Source organism: Schistocerca cancellata, chromosome 6 (assembly GCF_023864275.1).
Source record: "Schistocerca cancellata isolate TAMUIC-IGC-003103 chromosome 6, iqSchCanc2.1, whole genome shotgun sequence".
NCBI lineage: Eukaryota > Metazoa > Arthropoda > Insecta > Orthoptera > Acrididae > Schistocerca > Schistocerca cancellata.
In genome coordinates this window covers 643513701-643537189 of record NC_064631.1, presented here as the reverse complement: position 1 = coordinate 643537189, position 23489 = coordinate 643513701, and the positions used below count along the sequence as shown (strand labels likewise).

The 23489-nt window shown below is 39.1% G+C and overlaps 1 protein-coding gene across 1 annotated transcript in view; it reads right to left on the bottom strand.

Moving 5' to 3' along the window:
• LOC126190908 (synaptic vesicle glycoprotein 2A-like) overlaps positions 1-23489 on the bottom strand; it is a 188471-nt gene that overhangs the window by 53479 nt on the left and 111503 nt on the right. Inside the window, exons 9-10 of the mRNA XM_049931538.1 lie at positions 622-736; positions 188-347 (exon numbers count right to left, since the gene is read on the bottom strand). Of these exons, the coding sequence (XP_049787495.1) occupies positions 188-347; positions 622-736 (275 nt within the window). The remainder of the gene's footprint in view (positions 1-187; positions 348-621; positions 737-23489) is intronic.

The window sequence follows — 23489 nt, the reverse complement described above, 5'->3', positions numbered from 1 at the left end:
CCATAGGGGCATGAGAAAGGTCACTGATTAGTTGTAGATGTTGTACATGTGCCAAAAGAAGTAGTTTAATTCATTTAGAATTTTAGTGTTCAGACTGTCAATGAATAGAGAGAAAAACGCACAAGAAAATACAAAAATAAGAAAGTTCACTGTGATGTACAGTAGCTAGCAAACTGTATTACATTACCTGACGGTTGTTGGGAACATGTCCACGATAGTGGCTAAACTTGTATTTTGGCTCACACTGGAAAATGACACAAAGAGAGCCAAGCAGGCCAAGGTAGATGAGGGGCTGTAAGTCCAGTAAGCTGACATTAAACATACTGCAGCTCCAACATAAGCTATCACTGCAAAAGAAAATATCATTAATCAGTGTGACATGGAGAAAACACTCTTGTTACAATAACTAACAGAGATTAATTTATATATATTAAAATAAGTCTGATACTTTTTAATTATACAAACAGAATGCAGACTAATTTATTTTCGTTTATGAGTCTGTTTTTGTTCCACAAATAACTCAAGCTCTTTTATGAGTTTGAAGTATTTGTGAAACTAATTAACATGTAATCTCAAAATTAAATGGGTTTAAACCTCTAAAGAAAAGTCTATGGTACTCACCCATGGTAATTTTTTTCCCAATATATTTAACAATGGAACTCGCAAGAAGGAAACAGATACTCTGAGAACTCGCAACAATAATGTTGTTTACATAAACAGTATTTTTGAGCATACCCTGAAAAAGAGAAAAGAGTCAGAAAAATTAAGATGTTGGTGCCAAAAGTAACAGTGCAAAGCAAACTCGAGTAACAAAGTTTTTGTAGGAAAGGAAAAGGTAGATCTACATCTATAAGCATTTATATGCCATGAATCTCATCAAGAAGTAGAATGTCCATGATAAAACGTTACTCCAGAATAACAAATATAAAATTAATCTGGAAAAGATTTCTCCTGTTTGCTACAGTAACTATAAGCAAGCAGAATGTACTGACATTTGATTGTAAACATCATGTGTCTCAAATAGGAATTCTCTTTTATTAATGTTGTGGACTACTTTCACAGCTCGTTTCTGTAATATAAAGCCCTTATCATTATTCCCATCAGCAGTATGCCAGGTCATGAGCAGTAGATATCAATAGTGGAACGGACAGCAGCTGGAACACAGAGTTCATTACAAACTTGTGTGTAGAAGTGTAGAGCAACCAGTTTTTGACTGAAATTAATGTTTTAATAATTTTTGTATTTGTTGTGTGTTTGCATGTCGACTCTCACAAATGGGAGTAATGCATGCCTGAGAGCCATGGCAGTAGCTAGAGTTAGGGAATCAGCTTGCAGATAACCAGTCCGACATGTTAACTACTGGAATCATGGTATGAGAAGAATAGTGAGCAAAGTGAACTGGCACTAATGTCCATCAGAATCACCTAATGGTAAGCTGACACAGCTAGAAAAGTGCCTCGGTATGTGGGGTTGCTTTGTTCTATGAAAAGCTGAAACAGTCATCTTGTTGACTGCTATGAGATGAAGATTGAGGCATTAGTTGAGGTCAGTGCTGGGGACACCAACAGAGCATGTATAAGATGGAGGCACATCATTTGTGGGAGTTTAGTCAGCTGTGAGACAGTTAGTTGGAGGAACTTTGTGTAGGTTAGACCCTGGGTCAGGAATTACAAGTTGCTCTGTTTCTGTCACTGAACATGCAGCCTAGTGTACTTCCTCCATGGGAGCATTTGCTCAGGGAAACATGAAAGATTGTTAATCACTTATTGAATTGTTGTTTGTATTTCCTTGAATGTTGCATAATCATCAGAAATATTCAATTAGGCAATACCACTGATAGCTCATTGGATGGACCCGCCAAGCAAAGTTCAGACCACTTGCTGGATGCAACAGATATAGTTTTATGGCATTAAATCTTGAGTTGTTCATGAATTAGCATAGTGTTGTTTGCAGTTTCACTATGCAGCAACTGTGTGCTATTAATTATTGGAATAGCATCCAATTCCTTTTGAAATATCAGACCTATTCAGCCTGACATCAAGCAAAAGGACAGAACAGCTCTGAGAATCCTTTTTAATTGAACAACACATGCAAGCTAGCAGCAGGAGCAGAGCAAATGGGAGAGGAAAGAAAGTAGAAGAAGAAGCTGGGACGAGTCCTACAGATAGAAGGCGGTCAGAAATGTTGCAGTGCAGCAGCAGCAGATGGCAGTGCAAGGACGTGGACGACTGTTAGCAGCAGATGATGCTCAGCAGCGGATGGTGCACAGCAGCACCGAGACTTTACACGGTGAATGAAGCAGCTTAGTAGACACATCATGTAACAGAGATCATAGTTTGTGTAATGGCACTGATACATAGGAGTAACCTAGTAGGCAATTTGTTAGTTTGTCTGAAATACTTAAAACAGCAGTCATTCAATCACAATAATAATATTTTAAATGAGTTTACCAACCACTGCAATATTACATTTAAGCTTGTAAATCCAGTGCAGCATGAAACTTTATAGAAATTTGTGGAACTGTAATAACTGGCTCTGTGTGAAGCAAGCTGCTAGTGAGAATTTTAAGTGCCAGTTGGTGAGATGTGCATGTCATTCTGGTAGAAAATTATGCCATTACAAGAATGTTAGCAAATAATATGTGCAAAATGTTAATGAGTTGGCAGAAATGCAGGGAACACATAGCACAGTGGGGCTCACACCCAGGTGCAATGTGTCATCACCTGAGGTACAATGCCAGAGTCAAAGCTACCAAGTAGCCTTATGCTCTTGTGGAAACTAAATAGAGCTATGTTGATGCAAGGGATTTATGACAATACAATAGAGACAATAGTGTGTGTGCTCAGAGAACAGTGACACTGGCAGAAGCAGTAGATGTCACTGCAATGGAGGAAACTGTGGCAGCTTTGGTAAGAGAGAATACAGGGTGTCCCAGGAGGAATGGCCAATATTCAGGGATATGACAGGAATGGTCATTTGAAGCAAAAAAATTCGAGTAAACATGGCCTCTAAAATGCATAGCTTAAGAGCTATGAGCACTTCTTTATCTCTGATTCTGTGAAACAAATCTCTTCTACTGCAAACTCTTTTCTTTCTATATTTTGCGCAGTGGTGGTATGGACTAAAACAAGGAAAAAATGTCCAATAAATGTGGGCTCTAAGTTACATGCCTTAAGAGGTATGAACATTTATTCATATTTTCTACTGTGAAACACATGTCTTCTACTGAAGAAGTTCTCATAGACTGTGGATAATTTCTGAAATCATGATTCCTGCATTGTATTATATAAATTACGTAACGTCTGATATATAGACCCTGTGCAAATTAAGTTACCAGTGTTTGATGTTTAAAATTCCTCAACATTTTCTGATGCCAAAATCCAAGATGCAGTGACATGAACAGGAACATTCAGGCTCACAGGGATGTCAAAGATACACCAATTGAGCGCACACTGATTCCGAGTGACTACATGGCAAATACACGTTAGGATCTCTTCTTCGCACGTAACGCACAATGTGCACCTCCAGCTAAGTCATTCATGCATTGGGGCATTAGGTATATCTGTATTCATTCCTGGAACATACTACATTACTCCCCGCTTACTAGCAGCTGAAGTAATAGTTGATCATAATGTAGGAGGATAACTGATTGCGTAACAAGCATAATTGACCTCTAGAGAGAAGGTCAATATGGAAGTTTACAGAGTACTATCACAGATCATGGCCACAGCCATTGAAACAGCAGATTGTCTTTGCAAGATAAGAAGTAGATGAGGGACACAGTGTTACATTGTTACTCACATCATTAGCCAAACAAATTCATTTAATGATTCCGTGCCCAGAAATGAGGTGGCACATGTTGGCAGTCACGTGTACTTTAGCTAATCTGCTAACCTTGGATAACAATATTCAAGACTTACTCAATGAAACAGAGTACGAAGTTCATGTATCAGCATGCAAAGATACACAAACCTGGCAAACGAAGTGATCCTGATGGCAAAACACAATACTGAAGGTAAAATTTCGTACATTGTGGCCATTAGGAAGACTTCAGAGGTTTCTATGCAGTCATGTAACAGTGTTTTAGTACTGTATATAAGGCTAGAGCCATTCTCCAGTGGCATTGATCCTTGGATTCGCTTTTGGGAACAGTTTGGATCTTCCACTGCCACAGACCTGAACTTGTCAATTGTCAAGCACTTGTTTTTTAGAGGTTACCTTGAGGGGTAACCCAAGAGTTTGATAGAAGGTACTGCTGTAAATTCAGCTTTCTGTGAGCACACTAAATTTTACATACATGTTATGGTGACGGGGATAAAAATATTCAGGCAAATCTTGATCGTCTGAAAGCCATATTGTATGTAACATCTGACTCCCTGGGCTCTACAGGTGCTAGGGGAGAACTAGAACACTATGGTCAAGTGTTAGTACCCAAAATATTTTACACTTTTCCAGAGGACATATTTTGGCACTGAAAGGGTACTATTGTCAAAAGGAAGCATTCTGAAAATAATGGAATTCTTGTCAGAAGAGGTAGATGGGACACTGACAGCACAAGCATTCAAGGAGAAACAGACAGATTAACTAGCACTGTACTACCTATGGCAGCACCTCAACATTCACTCTAAGCCAGGACATAAATTACCTGAGTCAGTACGGGAGGTAGAAGAATACCGCAGGTTTTGCAAGCAGTGTGGTCACCAGACACAAGATTGCAAGACAGTAAAGAATATTCACAATTGCCGCAAACTTTTGGGTTCCAGTAATACATGCTTTCTTTGCCTTAAGCAGACTCATACAGCAAAAGACTGCAGGAAGAAAGGAAAAGCATTTTGTCTCTTTTGCAGGAAAGGTCATCACAAGTTGGTCTGCACAAATTCAGAACATTCTACTCTGTTAGTTACTTCTGTCGAGCACAGTTTCACCAGCAGTGTGAACACTGGATATCTGGGGGACATAAACAAACAAACACACACACACACACACACACACACACACACACACCTTCAGACATCTCGTGTGTACATAAAAGGGCCCACCGGAGTAAGTAGACTCACTTGATGCATTCTAGATGGTATCAGCCAATCTAATTTTATCAGTAACAATATTATGAGAAGGAAAGTTGCTACTCACCATATAGCAGAGATGCTGAGTCGCAGATAGGCACAACAAAAAGATTTTCACACTTAAATCTTTTGTCCAATGGCCTTTGTCAACATTAGACACACGCATGCACACACACTCACACTGACACAACTCACACACATGACTGCAGTCTCAGGCAATTGAAACCACCCTGCGAGCAGCAGCACCAGTGCACGATGTTAGTGGAGACTGGGTGGAAAGGAGGAAGCTGGGGCTGGGAGGTGGAGGGATAATATGGTGGGGATGGCGGACAGTGAAGTGCTGCAGGTTGGGTGGCGGGCTAGGGAGAGGTGGGGAGGGAAGGGGGGGGGGTAGTGGGAAAGGAAAGAAATTGAGGGAAATAAATTCCAGCACTACATAGCCGTCATTCCACCACCACACCCAGTACTTTTTATTTATTTTGTTTTATTTAGTTTATTTCTCTCCTTTTCCACTACTCCCCCCCACCCCCTCCCTCTGCCCTGCCCGCCGCCCAACCTGCAGCACTTCACTGTCCGCCATCCCCACCATACTATTCCCCCAATTCCCAACCCCAGCCTCCTCCTTTCCCCCACCCAGTCACCATCCCATCATGCACTGGTGCTGCTGCTCACAGTGTGGTTTCAGTTGCCTGAGACTGCAGTCATGTTTGTGAGTTGCATTTGCGTGAGTGTGTGTGTGAGTATGTGTGTCTATTGTTGACAAAGGCCATTGGCTGAAAGTTTTAAGTGTGAAAATCATGTTGTTGTGCCTATCTGCTACTCAGCATATCCACTATATGGTGAGTAGCAACTTTCCTTCTCATGATATTGTTACATTCCATCCTGGATTTTCCAGTGTTTAATTTTATTAGTAAGTTGTTGATCATAACTTAAAGACCCATGCTCACATTGAGTTTACTGCATTTGAGAGTTTTCATTCCCGAAAGGGAATGTGGCAGCCAGTATCAGAAGAATTCAAAACCAAACACATTACTAATTTTCATCTGGCCAGTCCAGCAGAAGCATATGATGATCTTCCCATTGAGTTACTAATCAGTGCAGATCATTTTGGAGAATTGTTCAGAACACAACACCAATATGCATCTCTCAACCTCTAGCCTTACTATCGTTGAAATTCGGATGCATTCTTAGCAGAAACCACTGAAGGATTTCTGCAGAGCGATCTATCCTTGTCAACCTGCCATGCACTCAAGCATTTAACAACATAGTCAAGAACTTTTGGGATATAGTGGCAGTGCAGATATGCAAAGATCAAGATCACACCATGACTGTGAATGATTCAGAACTTCTCGAGGAATTTAACAGTTCCTATCGAAGAAAGGTAGTCTTCTTCCACAAAAATCTGAAGTCATCCATCAAGATAACCTCAGTAATGCCAAAAAATGTTTCCTCCTGTTGCAGGGACCTCTAGAGAAGAATGATAACCTCTGTGACACAGGTGAGAGACATATGTCAAACTACATCCAAAACAAACATGTAAGACTGATCCCACTACAGAATTCAACCGACGCCTTTTATTTGCCTTGGCAAATATTAATGAGGGAGAAACATGAAAGCACAAAATGGGACATCATATTCAGTGAATATTCACATGAAAAGGGCTCTTCCTCACTTAATGATGTCTTATAAAGCAGATCACACATGCTTCCTGAAGTAACTGTAGCATTTGTGCATTTTCAAATGTGATGTTTCGCCATTGTTACAGATATTATCCAAGTATTTTTACAGTTCTCCTTCTGGGTGACAGAGACCTGACTAGATTCTTCTGGCACAGCAATCATAAGCAAAAAGTAAACAAAGGAAGCAGCAATTGAAGGATGACTACATACCAATTTTGCAGACTTCCCTTTGGGCTTGTGATAATCTGCTCAAATATAGATTTACTCCATGTATATTAATTACAGGGTGTGTTATTTATAGTGCTAGTTACAAAGGTCAATAAGAAACAAGGAGTAATCAGAGAAGAAAGTAACGTCAAATAATAGATAACAGGAAAGTAGACACACAATATTTATGTACTTTCACTGCGTATGTGCTTTCACACAAGAAGCACAAGTCACCACACGATTCCCTCTGCCCCTCCAATGTCTACAATATTTCATGCTGAATCTGATATGACACTCAGAACATGTTGTCACAGCACTCTTGAATCCAGGGACATCTGGTTGAGGGGTATTTAAGCTTAGCACTGTCTCCTGCACGGCAATGTTCGGTATCGGTTGTGGCATGTTAGCAAGGCGGCATGCAGAAGGATCTCCAGTAGTGGCATCTTCACTTTTGTAACTAGTGGTGCTGGCTTATTAGCGGCATCCTGCACATTGAGAAATATACACTTGACCCAGTCAAGGGCAACTGTAGATGGCACACCACGAATGTCAACTCTGAACGTTTCACTGTCTCCACTTAATACACAAGTAATGGTTCCTCATATGGTGGTTGAAGTGGTTTGTGAACAGACTCATTGCATAAAAATACATGTGCACAGCTGTCTAAGTCTGCACAAATGAATGGACATCATCAAGTTTGCTCTCTGGGAAAGACGGGCTGAAGCTGGCTTAAACGTGTTCTCAATTTAACACCAAATTCCAAAGACGCTACATTGTCATCTGTCCCATCAAACACACATTCTGCCAGCAGTTGTAATATTTGACCATAGAGGAGTTCATCTGTTATGGCCAGAAAATAACTCTTGAAAGACGTTCGCAACCCACGGAGGACAATAGGCTGTGCCTCAGTCCACTTCTGTGCAGCATAACACCATAGAGCTGACTTGAGCTGCTGATGTAGGCACTCAACTGTGCCGTTTTCCACAGGGTGAAATGCATATGCATTTAATGCCTAGTAACGTTGGCAGTATCTTGTAAAGATATGCTTCAAACTGACATCCTCGATCAATAGTGATGCGTAAAAGCATGCCAAATCGAGCGATCCACCCATGAAAGAATGTCTGTACTACCATCTCTGCTGTGATATCTGTCACTGCAAATGCTTCTGGCCACTTCATGAATCAGTCCTCTACTGTGAGACAGTACCTGTAGCCTTAAAAAATGATGAGATGCCCTAAAATGTCAGAGTGGACATGTTCAAATCATTGATTAGGTGATACAAATGCACCCAGTGGCACCTTGATATGTCACGGGATTTTATTCTTTTGACATTCCACACAGCTCTTGACAAAGGCTTTGCAGTTCTTATGCAGTCTGGGCCATACAAAACTTTGCTTGACTAATTTAATGGTACCTCAAACTCCAGGATGCACTAGACTGTTTGCAGCTGGAATCATCTGAGTTTGAAATTGTTCTGGTACAAATGGTCATTGTTTCATTCCAGAAATGTTGCAGAACAGCCTGGAATTCATTTCAGGTAGTCTAATTGCTCTATCATCTTGGAGATGCCTTGCTCAGTTTCACCTTAAAATCATAAGTCTAAGGCTTGTGGCCTGTATAAATACTAAATTGTCAACCTTCCAAGTAATGTTTGAAGTTTTGATAGCAGCATATAATTTGTGGCCATATGTCATCCACCGTTGTTGGGAGGGTGACAGCTTGTGGGTGTGAAACATGAGCAGCTTCCAGCAAAAGTCTGGTGACTGTTCGCAGTACTGGCTGTAGAGCTCCAGTAACGGAAGGGCAGCAGAGACACTGACCGCTAATGCCAGCGGAACTTGCGCTAGAGGTTGCACTGATCACATAGTGTTATACTGCCATATTTATGGCCTGGAAAGCATAGTGTGTTTCACTCATCCTCTGTACTCTGTCATTCGGTTTTGGTGCTCCCTTAAGAAGGTAATTTTGTGGAGCTGTGATTGATTGGAAATGAAGCACTGGTAAAAATTTATGACAAATGGAAAAAGTATGTGATTATGGCTTGTACTTTATCTTGAAGAGGGCATATACCATTTGCATCTGCATTGTATCCCAGGAAATGAACTTCTGTTGCACCAAAAATACATTTTTATGGGTTTATTACTAGACTGTGCATGTAAACAGCTGAAAAACAGAGTTAAATGCTGTAAATGTTCCACCTCACACATTGACACCATGAGAACATCATCTATGTACACGTAGCAGAAATTGAAGTCTCGCTTCATCTCATCCATGAAATGCTGGAACATTTGCTCTCTGTTACAGAGACTAAATGGCATCCTTGAAAATTCAGATAATCCAAAAAGTGTAGTGACAGATGTTTTAGGCATATCCTCCATTGCTACAGATATCTGATAATGTGCATTATCATGGAAAAGATCATCTTATCGTGCACACTGATGGAGAAATCCTCAATATGTGACACGGGATACTGATTCGAAATGGTCCTTGGGTTTAACTGGTGGTAGTCACCACACGGATGCCAACCATTGATCTTCTTTGGAATGATGTGCAACAGGGCTGCCCAGCTCTTAACTTGAGGCCTTAGGACAGCCATAGTAGGTGAGCCCAGTGTAATGAGAATGTGGTGCACTGTTGTATGCTTAACTGGTGGTAATGTAGGTGACTGCCTTATAACTTCAGGAAAATCCTTCAGCAATCACATATGTTGTGTATCCTTGGCAATTACACACACTGTCATTGGGGCAGTGTAATCTATCTTTCCTTGAGCATTTAGATTGGTTGCTGCCATCACAGGTCAGGAAGCAAATCACTGAAAGATAAGAAATCTGACCCCAAGATTGGTTGTGAGACATCAACCACTGTGAACTGCCATTCAATCATTCAATGGAGACCAATATTGAGCATTAATATGACCCATCCATAGGTCTTAATCTTCAAGTCATTGGCAGAGTGTAAGTGATAACTATCACAGTTGTGATCTGGTAATTTATGTACTGAATACACTGACACTTCAGCTGCTGTATCCACTAAATATTGCACCTTTCTATTGTGATCTGTGATGAATAATTGTCACATATTACTACTGAAGACAGAGTTAGCTGCCACAGATTCTGTGTCATGCTTCCATTTGCATGGTGGTGTGCATTTTTGTGTGTACCAATTTTTTTTATGATACCAGGAGGTGTTTGATGCCACAAATGGTTACAACTTCTTGACAAACATCAATGTGGCTGTTGTTTGGTATGTGCTGTTTGCAGTGCAGCAATTTGTGTAGTTAGTTTTGCAAAATGAGACCGCAATGACACTAAAGTCATTGCAACTGTGTTATCCAGTTTCATCACCAGTGTTGTAATGCTCATTGAGGGTACATCCCTGCAATCTTATCTGCTGTTTGTGCTAATACATTCAGATCCCCTGGACACACCATTAGAATTCTCTATGCATCAGCAGGTAACCTCGACAACAAGATATTACGTAACACATCATCACTGACTGTGTTTTTTGGCTAACATGCACAGGTGCCATAGGAGCTGTGGTGGAGTGTGGTCTCATAGTTCTTTTGTCCATGGAAGTTTCTCAAGGCACTTTGCTTCTGACTGAGACAGGTGCATAATCAGAGCATTCTTTATAATGGCACACAGTTCCATTTCTGGAGGTGTCGCAAGGATATCTTGCATCTTGGTGGCCAAATCTTCCCTTAATACTGCAGCACTGTAACTGTACTTTGTTTCATCTGATGAAATCTGCACTAAAATGAACTAGCTCTCTAGCTGCACAAACAATAGTGCTGACCTGCACCACCAGAAAGGCAGTTATTTTATCGTAACTCTTCCAATCGTGCCGCTACTCTGGGCTGGCTCTGTAATAGCTGTCAAAGTTTTCATTAAAACTAAACTCTATCCGAACAGGCCTCGGAATGCCCAGTGGTACCGACCAACCAACATGTCATCCTCTCAGCCCAGGGGCGTCACTGAATCCAGATATAGAGGGGCATGTGGTCAGCACACCACTCTCCCTGTCATTTCATCAGTTTATGAGACCAGAGCTACTACGTTTTAATCAGTCTTAATCAAGTAGCGTCTCAATTTGCCTCACAAGGACTGAGTGCAACCTGCTTGCCTACAGTGCTTGACAGACCGGACAGTCACCCATCTAAGTTGAAGTTTCCATTAGCATGTGAGATGCATATACGTTCTGATGCGATTTGGAACGCCGAAGTTGGCGTCGTAGTGCTAATATATTCATATCACGTTGGCATCACCAAATATGTGGTAGTCCACCCAAATATAGATTTATTCCACACATATTAATTACAAGGTGTGTGCTATTCACAATATAGTTATAATAGTCAATAAGAAGCAAAGAGTAATCAGAGAAAAGAGTAACATCAAAAAAATATGTAACAGAAAAGCAGGCACACAGAATATTTTATGTACTTTCACTGTGTCTGCGCATTTACACAAGTAACATGAGTCATTACAGGTAGTCCATTCTTGCGTTCAGTGTTCTGAAAGAATTGGCAAGCATGTACTAATTGCAGTTTCCTACCCCAACTTCCTTGTTAGACCACAACATTTATATGGATGACTTTGCAGCAGGCACTGCTGACAAGAATGGACCAGTAACTTTTTATTATGAACTGTCTGCACTACAGAGTCAAATTAAACTGCCTATATCAAAGTGGGCAGCAGAGTCTTAGCAGCTAGTCACAATATGGAAATCTGAACACCAGAGCTCACAAAAACTTCACAGGTGTTGCGAGTTCATCGGAACACAGTAGACGATACATTTTGTACGTATCAACAGCCAGTTATCAAAAGATATATCAGACTGTCACCACTGAAAAGAGTTTACTACAAGCAACTGCTAGTTTCTATGACCCCCTGCACTTAGTAATCCAAGTATCCATAACAGGAAAGATTTTATTTCAACGTACCTGGATGCTTGGGCTAGGGTGGGATGAACTTCTGCCTCAGCATCTTGCAACATGATGGCATACTTGAATCTCTGCTCTTCCAAAACTATCACACACTCATGTAAAAAGGTGGATACTCTGGGACTAGATTCACTCATGTCTTTTGTGTTGCTTTAGAGAGAGAATATGGTGAATTCTTGTATATCAGGTAAGTCCCATGTTCCAATAATTTGTAGTAAAAGTAGACTAACACCCTTAAAGCAGATTACATTGCTATGACTGAAACTGTTGGCAGCATTAATAGGAACAAGATTTCTACACAGTAACTCTTTGGATGGACTCCGTGCTGACACTTGCCTGGATAAAAGGTTATCTTAGTACGCCAAAACCTTTGTGTGCAATATGGTAGCAGAAATTAAAAATTGCAACTCACCATCATAGTCGAAGTACTGTCCAAGTAAGGACAATCCTGTGGACCATTTACCTATAGGAATTGTGCCTGAGACCCTACATGTGACGGACATATAGGGTGTGTCAAACCTTTTGGGTCAAATTGAAAGAGGTGAAAGTAAGTCCACTACCGATTATATTGAGATAGGGAACCAATAGTCAGATATGCATATTTATTGTGTTACACACAGTGTACAACATATAACAACAACATAACTCATAGTAATTGTTCAAAGTGATGGCTGCCACTCTCAGTGCATATACTGCAATGGTGCATGCAGCTCTGCCGCTGGTCTCTGGTGTCTTTTGTACACTGGAACAGGCAGCGGGTCATAAACAGCTTACACCCCTGACCACCAAACAGACATATTATACACAACTTAGCTTATAGCATGTATGTCATGTGATGACCATGTGCAAAACACACACAAACACACACACACACACACACACACACACACACACCACTATCCATGGTGTCAGTTATCGACTGCACTGGATGGCATGTGATGTGTCCATGGTTGTGAGTGTTGTGTGTATAGAGCATGACACATAGCCAAAACTGGAATGTTACTCATTACGAAAGTGAGCAGACATGCATTTAATGTGCCAGCATGAATGTACAGAGAACACATTCCCAACAGGTATCATCCTAATTGAAATAAGTTTATCTCCATTGATACCAGCTTATGACATTCATGCCACACACAGCCAGCTGAAGTCTGAGGTTTCTGCCAAAGACATCTTCAAACACCAGACTTTTGAGATGGATGATGCTGGATTCTGTCACTTACCACCCAGCAACAAGCACCCGTCAACCTGCCTGTGAAACACATACTTCATTGGATACAGTGTGGAGACAACCCATGTTTTTTGATTAAAAAAAAAACTGATTGACAAGGTGAACTTGCACAGAGAACTTACCACACATTACACCACTACCCTACATAACGCCACTGTTTTTTTTACAAGAAATCCAAGCTCTGAGGGAGAATGTCCCACTACCTATGGGATCAAAAATAAAGAATCTGAGCCCTTTTTTGGGACAAATATTTATGACATCTCACTGATCATTCACAGTACACCAAGTTAACCACTGAAAACAACACCCATTTATTCTAGACAAAAACCATTTCACAAAGCTTTTAATCCTACATACACACATTTGCTTGCACCATCTTGGAAGTGGAATTGTACTTTTCACAGCTTCAAATCTCCTTTTGGATATTACACATGCACTGCACAATAAAGAATATTATTCATCACAATCTCCCATGTCAAATATTGTGCAGTGTCACTAGTCAAGAAATAGAAGCTCCACTACCAGCTGACTAACAACATGTAGACCCTGCCAAGTAACCAATGTTGATTTTGCAGGACCATTACATACCAAAGTAGGAAATGCCAGCATTAAATGCAATGTTGCATTATTTACCTGTGCTATGATTAGAACCATCCATATAGAGCTTGTCTACAGTGTATCCACAGACTGATTATTATCGGCACTACAAAAATTTATTGGTCAATATGACATTCCACTCACCATCTACAGTGACAATATTCAAATGTTCCATGCAGAAATAACAGAAATGTGGGCAACAATACCTGCTAATAAGACTCATTAATATTCTGCTCAGAAAGGCATAACTTGGTAATTTATAGCTCTGCAGACGGATTGATGGGGAGGATTCTGGGAGAAAATGGTCATCTCGACAAAAAGATGTCCCCAAAAAGTACTCAGTTATTTGACTACAGACAAAGAAGGGCTACAATCTGTGCTTGTGGATACTGAAGATGCCCTGAACTTAAGGCTCATTTATCAAGTTGAGGACTATATACTGACTCCAGCAATTTCCCCATTGGGGAGAGATGTACAGTATTGTCAGCCAGACCTGAGCTAATGACCACAGCAGACTTTATGAGAGAATTCAAACTACATGAAAATACAGATCTCTGGAAGTGCTGGAGTGAGGCATACCTCATGCTCCTGGATAAGTTTCACCAAGTTAAACTCCCAAACAGACGAGTGGTGAGAATCCGAGTTGGTGATGTCATACTTCTACAACATGTCCTTCCATGGCACCTGAGGAAGATGGCAAAAGGGCAGGAACTGAAAGAAGGCTGAGGTGGAATCCTGCACATGGTCATCCCTGTGACTGCAGATAGAAGATACGTCATTAGAGCTGTTTAGCTGGTCCTACCACTGGAGGTAGACCAGGTTGGGGAGGATGTGGAGAGTTGCTGAAATGACACTCCTGCATTGCATTGTATATCTGAATCGTTAATGAAAAATCCAGGATGGAATGTAACAATATTATGAAAAGGAAAGTTGCTACTCACCATATAGCGGAGATGTTGAGTCACAGATAGGCAAAAACAAAAAGACTGACACAATATAAGTTTTCAGGCAACAAGGCCTTTGTCGAACACACACACACACACACACACACACACATACACACACACACACACACACACACACACACACGCGCGCTTAGCTGCAGCCTCAGGCAGATGAAGACACACTGCAGAGAGAGAGAGAGAGAGAGAGAGAGAGAGAGAGAGAGAGAGTGAGAGAGAGAGAGAGTCATCCATTTTCAACAAAGTACTTGTTGGCCAAAAGCTTATATTGTGACAGTCTTTTTGTTGTAGCCCATCTGTGACTCGGCATTTCCGCTATATGGTGAGTAGCAACATTCCTTTTCATAATATTGTTGAATTCTTAATGACATGTTATGTAATCTCTGTGATATAGACATTCCTTGCACATAAAGTTACCTGTGTTTGACATTTAAAATTCACTCCCCTGTTGTCCCCCTTCATAGCTCTTAAGGTATGCATTTTAGCACCCATGTTTACTACTTTTTTTGTCCATGCTACCTCTGGGTGGGAAGCAAAGAGCTCGCAGTAGAAGAGATTTGTCTCATGGTATCGAAGATGAAGAAGTGCTTTTAGATCTTAAGGTATGCATTTTAGAGGCCATGTTTACTGAATTTTTTTGCTTTGAGTGGTCATTCCAGCCTTATCGTTGAATATTGACCTTTACTCATGGGACACCCTGCATAAATAGTAGAAATGATAGTGCAGCTCTATGAAATGAAAAGACAGCAATGATGTGTCTACACATCTGGTAGGCTAGGCCCCACAGTGTGAGATATTCACTCTGATAAAAGAGTAAGGAAGGTAGGGTCAGTTGTAGTGGGAAATGGATGTGATATTTATAAATGATCTCCCTCTCTCTACGGAATATTGTAGAGTCACCATTTTCGCAGATGACACTACACTACTTATTGATAATTCAGTAGATAAACTTGAGGTAACATCAAATAAGGTTTTAAATGAAATGGTGAACTGGTTCAACATTAATGGCCTTTCTTTAAATTACTGTAAAACAAACTACATTCAGTTCCACAAAACATCCAAAGATGAGGAAATAGTAATAAAAATAGGTGAGAAGACAATAACCAGTGTAGATTCCTCAAAATAACTAGGCTTGCATATTGATAGCAAACTGAATTGGTCAAACCACATCGTGGATCTATCCAAAAGACTAAGTTCAGCAACATATGCATTGCACATTGTTTCTTTTTATATAAATATGGAAACATTAAGTCAGCGTATTATGGTTACTTTCATGCAATTATGGCATTTGGAATTACATTTTGGGGAAATCAGCCACTGGCTAAAAAAGTACTGTGTGTACAAAAAAGAGCCATGAGGATCATGTGTGGAGTCCATCTTAGAGCCACATGCAGGAATCTTTTTAAGAAGCTTGAAATACTTACATCCACTGCACAATATATATTCTCGTTGATGTGCTTCATAAGGAAAGAAAAGTCCATCTTTAAGCTGAATAGTGCATATCACAGTCACAATACTAGAAGGAAACATGATATCCACTATGAACAGCCAAGTCTAAGTATGGTGCAGAAAGGAGTCCATTTCAGTGGCTGTAAGATTTTTAATGCCCTCCCTTCAAGAATTAAGTGTTTGGTAGATGATGATCTCTTGTTTAAAAAAACATTAAGGCAGTTCCTATTGCAAGGATCATTTTATACAATAGAAGAGTTCCTGAACTATAGTGTTTAACATTTCTTGTATTGTAAATTGCAAATGTATGCCCAAATTTGTATTTGTAATACCAAATAATTTTATTGTAAACATATATTTTGCAATATTTATTTCTCTGTAACACTTATGATTTTGTAATCTTTACGTATCTCTAAAATGTATTTTTTGTCGTGGGACCTAAGTTACTGTTTCCTGTTTTTTGTTTTGTAATCTATTTCTATCTCTAAAATGTATTTTTTGTAGTGGGACCTAAGTTACTGTTTACTGTTTTTGTTTTGTTTTATGTATTACCATAAATTCTGGCCAAAAGCTTGTAAAATTGACACGTTCCATATCCTGTGATAGTGTCACAACATGGATCACCGGAACAAGAGATAAATAAATAAATAAAAAATAAATAAATAACAAAAGAGTGCCAATGAGAACAGCTGATATTGAGCCCACAATGTTCTCTGGTAATTGCAGAGTAACAGTTGGATTGTGAATAGTAAGATGCTCATAATGCAGCTTGCTTGGACACAGGGGCCTACACGCATAGTCAAAGCATGTGACATGCTTCAAACGTAAATGAAATGGTTACTAATGAGAGACTGTGTGGAAAGTGCATGGCTGGCACACATAAAAGAGTAAAATGTAGGAAAACTAAGCTAGGGCATAAGAAAGCAGTCATGTTATGTCTTGCTGGGAAAAATATTAACAGTGGACCAGGGAAAAAAGAAAGAGTTGTACAGTTGGAATATCAGGAACACACAGATAAACTCATGAGATTTCTCATTGATAGTGGAGCTAAAATAATCCTAGTACAAAAAAGTATGTCAAAAGATGGTGGGAGGTAAAATCCGGCCAAAGGTATTAGGATTTGGGAAATTTCTAACACAGTTGCAGAAACAGGACAGGGGAAACTATAAGATTTGGGCTGTGAATGAGAAGCAGATTGTAAATGAGGCACTGTTTCCATATAATGGGGGAAGATGGGGGTCTTACGTTTGATGGATTGGTGGGTAAAGACTTCTTTAATTGAAATTGAGTCAGAATTAATTACACCACTAGAAGTCTGTTAATCTATGGGGATAGGACTGGAATGAATGTAGAGCTAGAGTGCGAGCTCTGCGCAGTGCATGTACAGGAATGAGACAGCTCTTTTCAAACAGTTTTAGATGTGAAGCTAAAAGTGTGTAGAAATCCGAAAGCTAATAGGGACAGGAAACAAACTGTCAAACTATGACAAAAAAGGCGACAGAGATTGTTGGAGAAAAATTAAAAAGTTATAGTGAGACACATGAGCAAGTCAAAAGAAGGGGAACAGTAGGACCTGGATAGGAATAGGTGTGCAGGTTGAGGACAGAGGCAAATGGAATGAGAGAGGTTATCATTCCAAGGATGTGTATCCACCTGATGAGTCACTAAAAGTGGATCAGAAGAGTACATAACAAGTGTGCTGAACACTACAAATGAGAGTGTATCAGTAGAATTCCTCCTACTGATAGCATAAGCAGTACTGAAGCCAGGAATCATTCAGTGTGTGCCACATCAGTAGGAACAAATGACAGCTTAAAGTGCAAGTAAATATGCTGAAAGAGAATATCTGTATTCGTTATTTAAACACAGAAGAAAAAAGCAACCATTACCAAGCTATGCACAATGTACAGTGATATTTTTCACTTTCCTGGAGATAAGTTATATTACACAGATAGCATCAAGCATGAAATCAAACTGCTACCAGGAGAGGAAGATAGGGTGGTTTGTTCAAGGCCAATTGAATACCACAAGCATGAAAGGTATGCTGTAGTTTAGGAAATAGTAAAAATTTTAGAAGATGATATAGTAGCACCTAATAAAAGTGAATGAAACTTTCCACCAATAGTAATTATGAGAAAGATGGATGCTAGCGGAAAGCAATACAGCATATTGTCGCTGGCTACGGGTGACTTAATGAAACCTCCCCAAGTTCAATTTGTTCATTGTCAAGAACTGATGAAATGCTAGACAGTCTAGGAAAGGCAAAATATTTTAGGCCCTTGGTTTATCAGAAGGGCATTACCATGCCCTATTAAATGAAGAGGATTAGAAAAAATGGCTTACAGTACACTGTATGAGCATTACAAATATAACTGGATGTCCATGGGCTTTAAAATAGCCCCAAGTACATTATAGAAAATGATGAACTCTGTTTTACCAGGGGTACAAGGTGACAAACTGTTCTTGTGCTTGGATGATGTGGTGATATTTGGCTCCTCCTTAGAGGAACACAATTTGCAGTTAACGGAAGTGTTTTAAAGGCTTAGAATCCACAGTCCGACACTGTAGGTCGACAAATGCAGATTTTGTGCAGAAAGAAGTGTGCTATTTGAACAATGACCTGTTGGCCAAGGGCTTGAGGCCAGACCAACACAAGGTCAAAGTGATAAAAAAAATATCCACAGCCTAAAACCATGAAGCAACTGAAGCCTTCCAAAGGTCTTGTCAAACACCAAAGGCAATTCCTAAGCAACTTCAGCAACACCACCAAACTGCTCTACACGAATTGTTAAAGAAGGAAGTGCTGGTGTGTTGGGAAAGTCTATTTGGTAGTCATTCTTCTCCATCTTTAATCTAAATTTCATTGGTCTCAATGATGGAGCTGATACGTTAACTATCCAGGTTAGGGATTGCGACTACATATCAGAAACTTTCAGCCAAAGACATAAGGTCTAAAGTATATAGCTGCCCAAAATATGGCTAACATCTTCCTCTTGATTGTACTCTACTGTCTTTTGCTTTATTTAGCATCCTTGAGGTAAATATAAGGGCTAGGTCAGTGCCATTCTTTGCTTGGTTTAATACGGTACCAATACAACTCCAGCTTGTATTTGTGGTGATTATGGAAGCTGTGGCTAGCCTCATACTGCTAATCAACAGGTTTGATAACAGAAAATATGGTCTGTAGTAGGCTGTAATATAGACAGCCTTTATTTAAATCACGTGATTAGTTGGTTTCAATGACCAGCTTCTTATGGATGCTGTGAATTGCACCAGTGATGGAGTGGCAGAGTAGTTGCCCATTTTGAGGGCACCACAAAGCTTGCCAGCTACTATTTTTATCAATGGGTTGTGCAAATAACACTGGTTTGGCACCATGCAACATATTTGATAGTGGCTGGCGTGACACACCAAGATGTAGAACAGCATCACGAGGAAGGTTGTATACAGCTAATGGCTGGCAGGTTAGCCTCATACTGCTAATCAACAGGTTTGATAACAGGAAATATGGTCTGTAGTAGGCTGTAATATAGACAGCCTTTATTTAAATCACGTGATTAGTTGGTTTCAATGACTTCAGAGACAGCCATTTTCATTTTTCAACATCATTTTCCCATTTTGCACTCTGCATTTATATTGAACTGACCTTTAAGTTATTTTACTTTGTTTCATATTATGATAGTATCATATACTGTAATTCATGAATTACATGTTGTTCCCAGTATTGGTTCCTACACTTTTATCGCCAGTGCCATTTGGCTGCCTCGCATGGTATATTGGTTGATAGATATTAAAAAGTTTCTAATCTTTTGGTACCCTTATGCATTTTCTAAAAAATGTTAGTGAATGCCACTTTAATGAATACTACTTTAACACCTAGTTTCTCTCATTAAGGAATTTTTTTACTCAATGTACATCATGGAATAGTCTCTATATGGGGTTTCTTAACTTTGTTACTTGGTTCTACACATTTCTCTCAAATAATGTGATGGGTTCATTTCAGCACCCTCGTGCGTCCAATAAGGTGAACCCAGGAATGAGTGTCATTTATACTCGAAATCTTTTGCTTTTTTGTTACCTACTATCATTGCTTTTTTTTGGTTTCTGTGTATGTGTAAATAGCCTTCAGACACTGGTGATCGATGATATAAGGCATTTGTTAAGTCTGGCTCACCAGCAATTAATGGAGTGTTCATTTTTCAATATTTTGTGAAATTTGTACTTATTTCATACATTAGGGTTAGTGTACTGTAAAATAATATTTTGTTATGTCTGTTTGTCCTTCTTATGCAGTCTCTGGTCACTGATCGTCTGATATAGAACACATCAACAAAGTCTGACATGCCAGCAATATATCTAATGTGCCCCTGACATTTTCTACCGATAGTGCTATAGCGTTTGGCCAGATGTGTATCTTTGACCACAAAATATCAGCTGCTGTTAGTTGTCAAGCTTTAGTACTTAGAGAATGTTCCCAATATGATGATTAGAGTTGTCATGTTAATTTGGATCCATTCACAATGTAAAGATGGAATACAATACCTACTTTTTACCTGTAGTTAAAAATAATTTGACATTTATGACATGTAACACACAATATTACACATATAAGAAGAAATTTTGCATGGTAAGTTGGTATGTTAATGTGGATTGTTTAATGTATATTACCAATAAAATTGAACAAGTTGACGAATTTCTAAGTGTTAGTAGCCCTCATATTTATCTTGTGAATGAACTAGGGTGCAAAACTGAAGAATTACACAGCATTAATTTAAGTAAGTATAAAATTGTCAGTGTCTATTGTAGGGAACAACATAAAGGTGGTGGTGCTGGTATTTATGTCAAAAATAATGCCCAGTGCGAAAAAATTGATTGGATAGATAAACTTGCATGTGAGATGGTCTTTGAAATAGCTGCCATAAGAGTAAAGCTCAGATATAGCAGTTTAATAATAGCTAGCCTGTACAGATCCCCTAACAGTAACATGAAAGAATCCTTTTGCCATTTAGAGGAACTTATTGATAAACTCTCACCTCATAAAAAAACAGACTATAATAGTAGGGGATGTGAACATTGACTCCTTAACTAATAGTGTAAGTTACCTTAGATATATTTATATATTATAGTCCTATAATTACAACCACATGAATTCAACACCAACAAGAATTACAGGTGACTCTCAGACATGTATTGACCATGTTATTACAAACTTAAGTAAGGAGGACCTCGTAGTTGGAACTATTGAGCACCACATTTTGGATCATAGTGTATTAGTCCTAGAGCTTCACACTGACAAAGAAATAGTATCTCATAAGGAACAATTTACTTTTAAAAGAAAGCTTGACTATCATGCATTAAAGGAAAAACTGGCACACATAAACTGGTATCAGGTAGGCCTATATGCAACAGAAGACATTAATGAAAAGTGGGAAATATTTTATACAACATTAACCCATTGTCTAAATCAAGTATGCCCAAGGGCAATACTAAAGAAAACTGACAGTTCCAGGAATCTTAAACTCCCCCCTAATGTGATGAAATTAAAGAATGACATGAATGATCTATATATTCTTTTTAAAGACACCAAACTGCAGTACTTTCAGTCTAAATACAAAGCCTGTAGAAAAACCTATAGGGAAGCACTTAAGACATTAAAGGCACAGAAGTATGCAGAACAGATGAGTCAATCCTGTAATGTTAGCAAAACAGCGTGGAATATAGTAAAGAAGGAAAGTGGGGGGAATGACAAGGCATTGTGTAACAACATAATAATAAGGGGCAATGAAAAATTGGTTAGTGACCCAAAAGAAGTATGGAAGAGATTCATAGATCAATTTAGTAAGATAGGTAAGGAGGATGTGATCAAACCACCGCAGGTGCTAAATCTCAGTAATGTCAGTAATTCGTTCTTCCTGAGGTGTGTTACAGAACAGGAAATCCTGAGAACCATTTCCCACTTAAAAGCAAGTACATCCAGTGGCTGGGATGACATCTTAGCCAAATTTCTGAAAGAATGCACTAATGAGTTAATAAAGCCACTGCAACATTTAATAAACAGCTCTTTCAGACAGGGGTCATTTCCTGACTTGTTAAAAAGTCACTGAAATAAGACCAGTGCATAAAAAGGGAAAACCTACTGATGTACAAAATTATAGGCCTATTTTATTGACATCAGAACTTAGTAAGTTGTTGGAAAGGCTATTTCTTGATCAAATGGAATCATTTTTCTCTGAGTACAATATATTAAAAAGTTCTCAACACGGTTTCAGGAAGGGCAAGTCTACAATAACAGACATAGCCACATTTATTCAAGCAGTATTGAATAAACTTCATGATGGAAACAAAGTTATTTGCACCTTTCTAGACCTATCTAAGGTTTTTGGTACTGTAATCACTCCATTCCTCTACATAAATTAGAAACTTATAGGGTCAGAGAAGTGGCATTAGATTTGTTAAGATTGTATCTTTCTGACAGGAGACAATGTGTTAAGTTGTATCATACAACCGGGGGACTTATACAAACAGTAAAATCATCTTATGAAATTCTTAACTGTGGAGTCCCTCAGGGAAGTATTGGGCCTTTTCTGTTCATTGTGTACATCAATGATATAACAATTCCAAAAAATGCAAACCTTGTGAATTATACCGACGACAACTCCTTCATAAGCTGGGGCCCTACAAAACAGCTAGCAGGCAAAATAATATGAAGAACGCTAGCATCATCACAGAATATACGACTAAAAATAAATTGGCATTAAATAAGGAAAAGACAATTCTAATGGAGTTTATGCTAAATTACAAATCAAGACAAGTGGATACTGAGCCAGAGTTATCAATTGTTGATGAACATCTTACATGGAAGGAGCAAATCAGCCACATGTGTAAAAAAATCTCGTGTAATACCTACCTGCTAAAATGCCTTTCTAGCTTATTAGTGTCACCAGTCTTAATACAAATCTATTTTGGCTTTATACATTCCCACCTACAATACGGTATTGAGATTTTGGGCGGGGCACCAACGGTATACATGGATAGGGCTTTTAGAGCCCAGAAGAGAGCAATTAGGATAATAGCGAGTATTAGTAAACGTCAATCCTGTAGAGAATACTTCATTAAGTATAATTTACTAAGAGTGTATTCATTATATGTTCTAAGAACTATACTGTTTGTAAAAGAAAATATGGAGCACAGTATAATAAATAGTGATATCCATAGTTCTAATACAAGGAAGAAAGAGGATTACCACATAAAATTCAGAAATAAAAAAGCAACCGATCATAATCCATTTTCTGCTGGAAGATTTTTTTTACAACAGACTGCCAAATACCATAAAATATTAAAAGGAAACATATTTAAAAT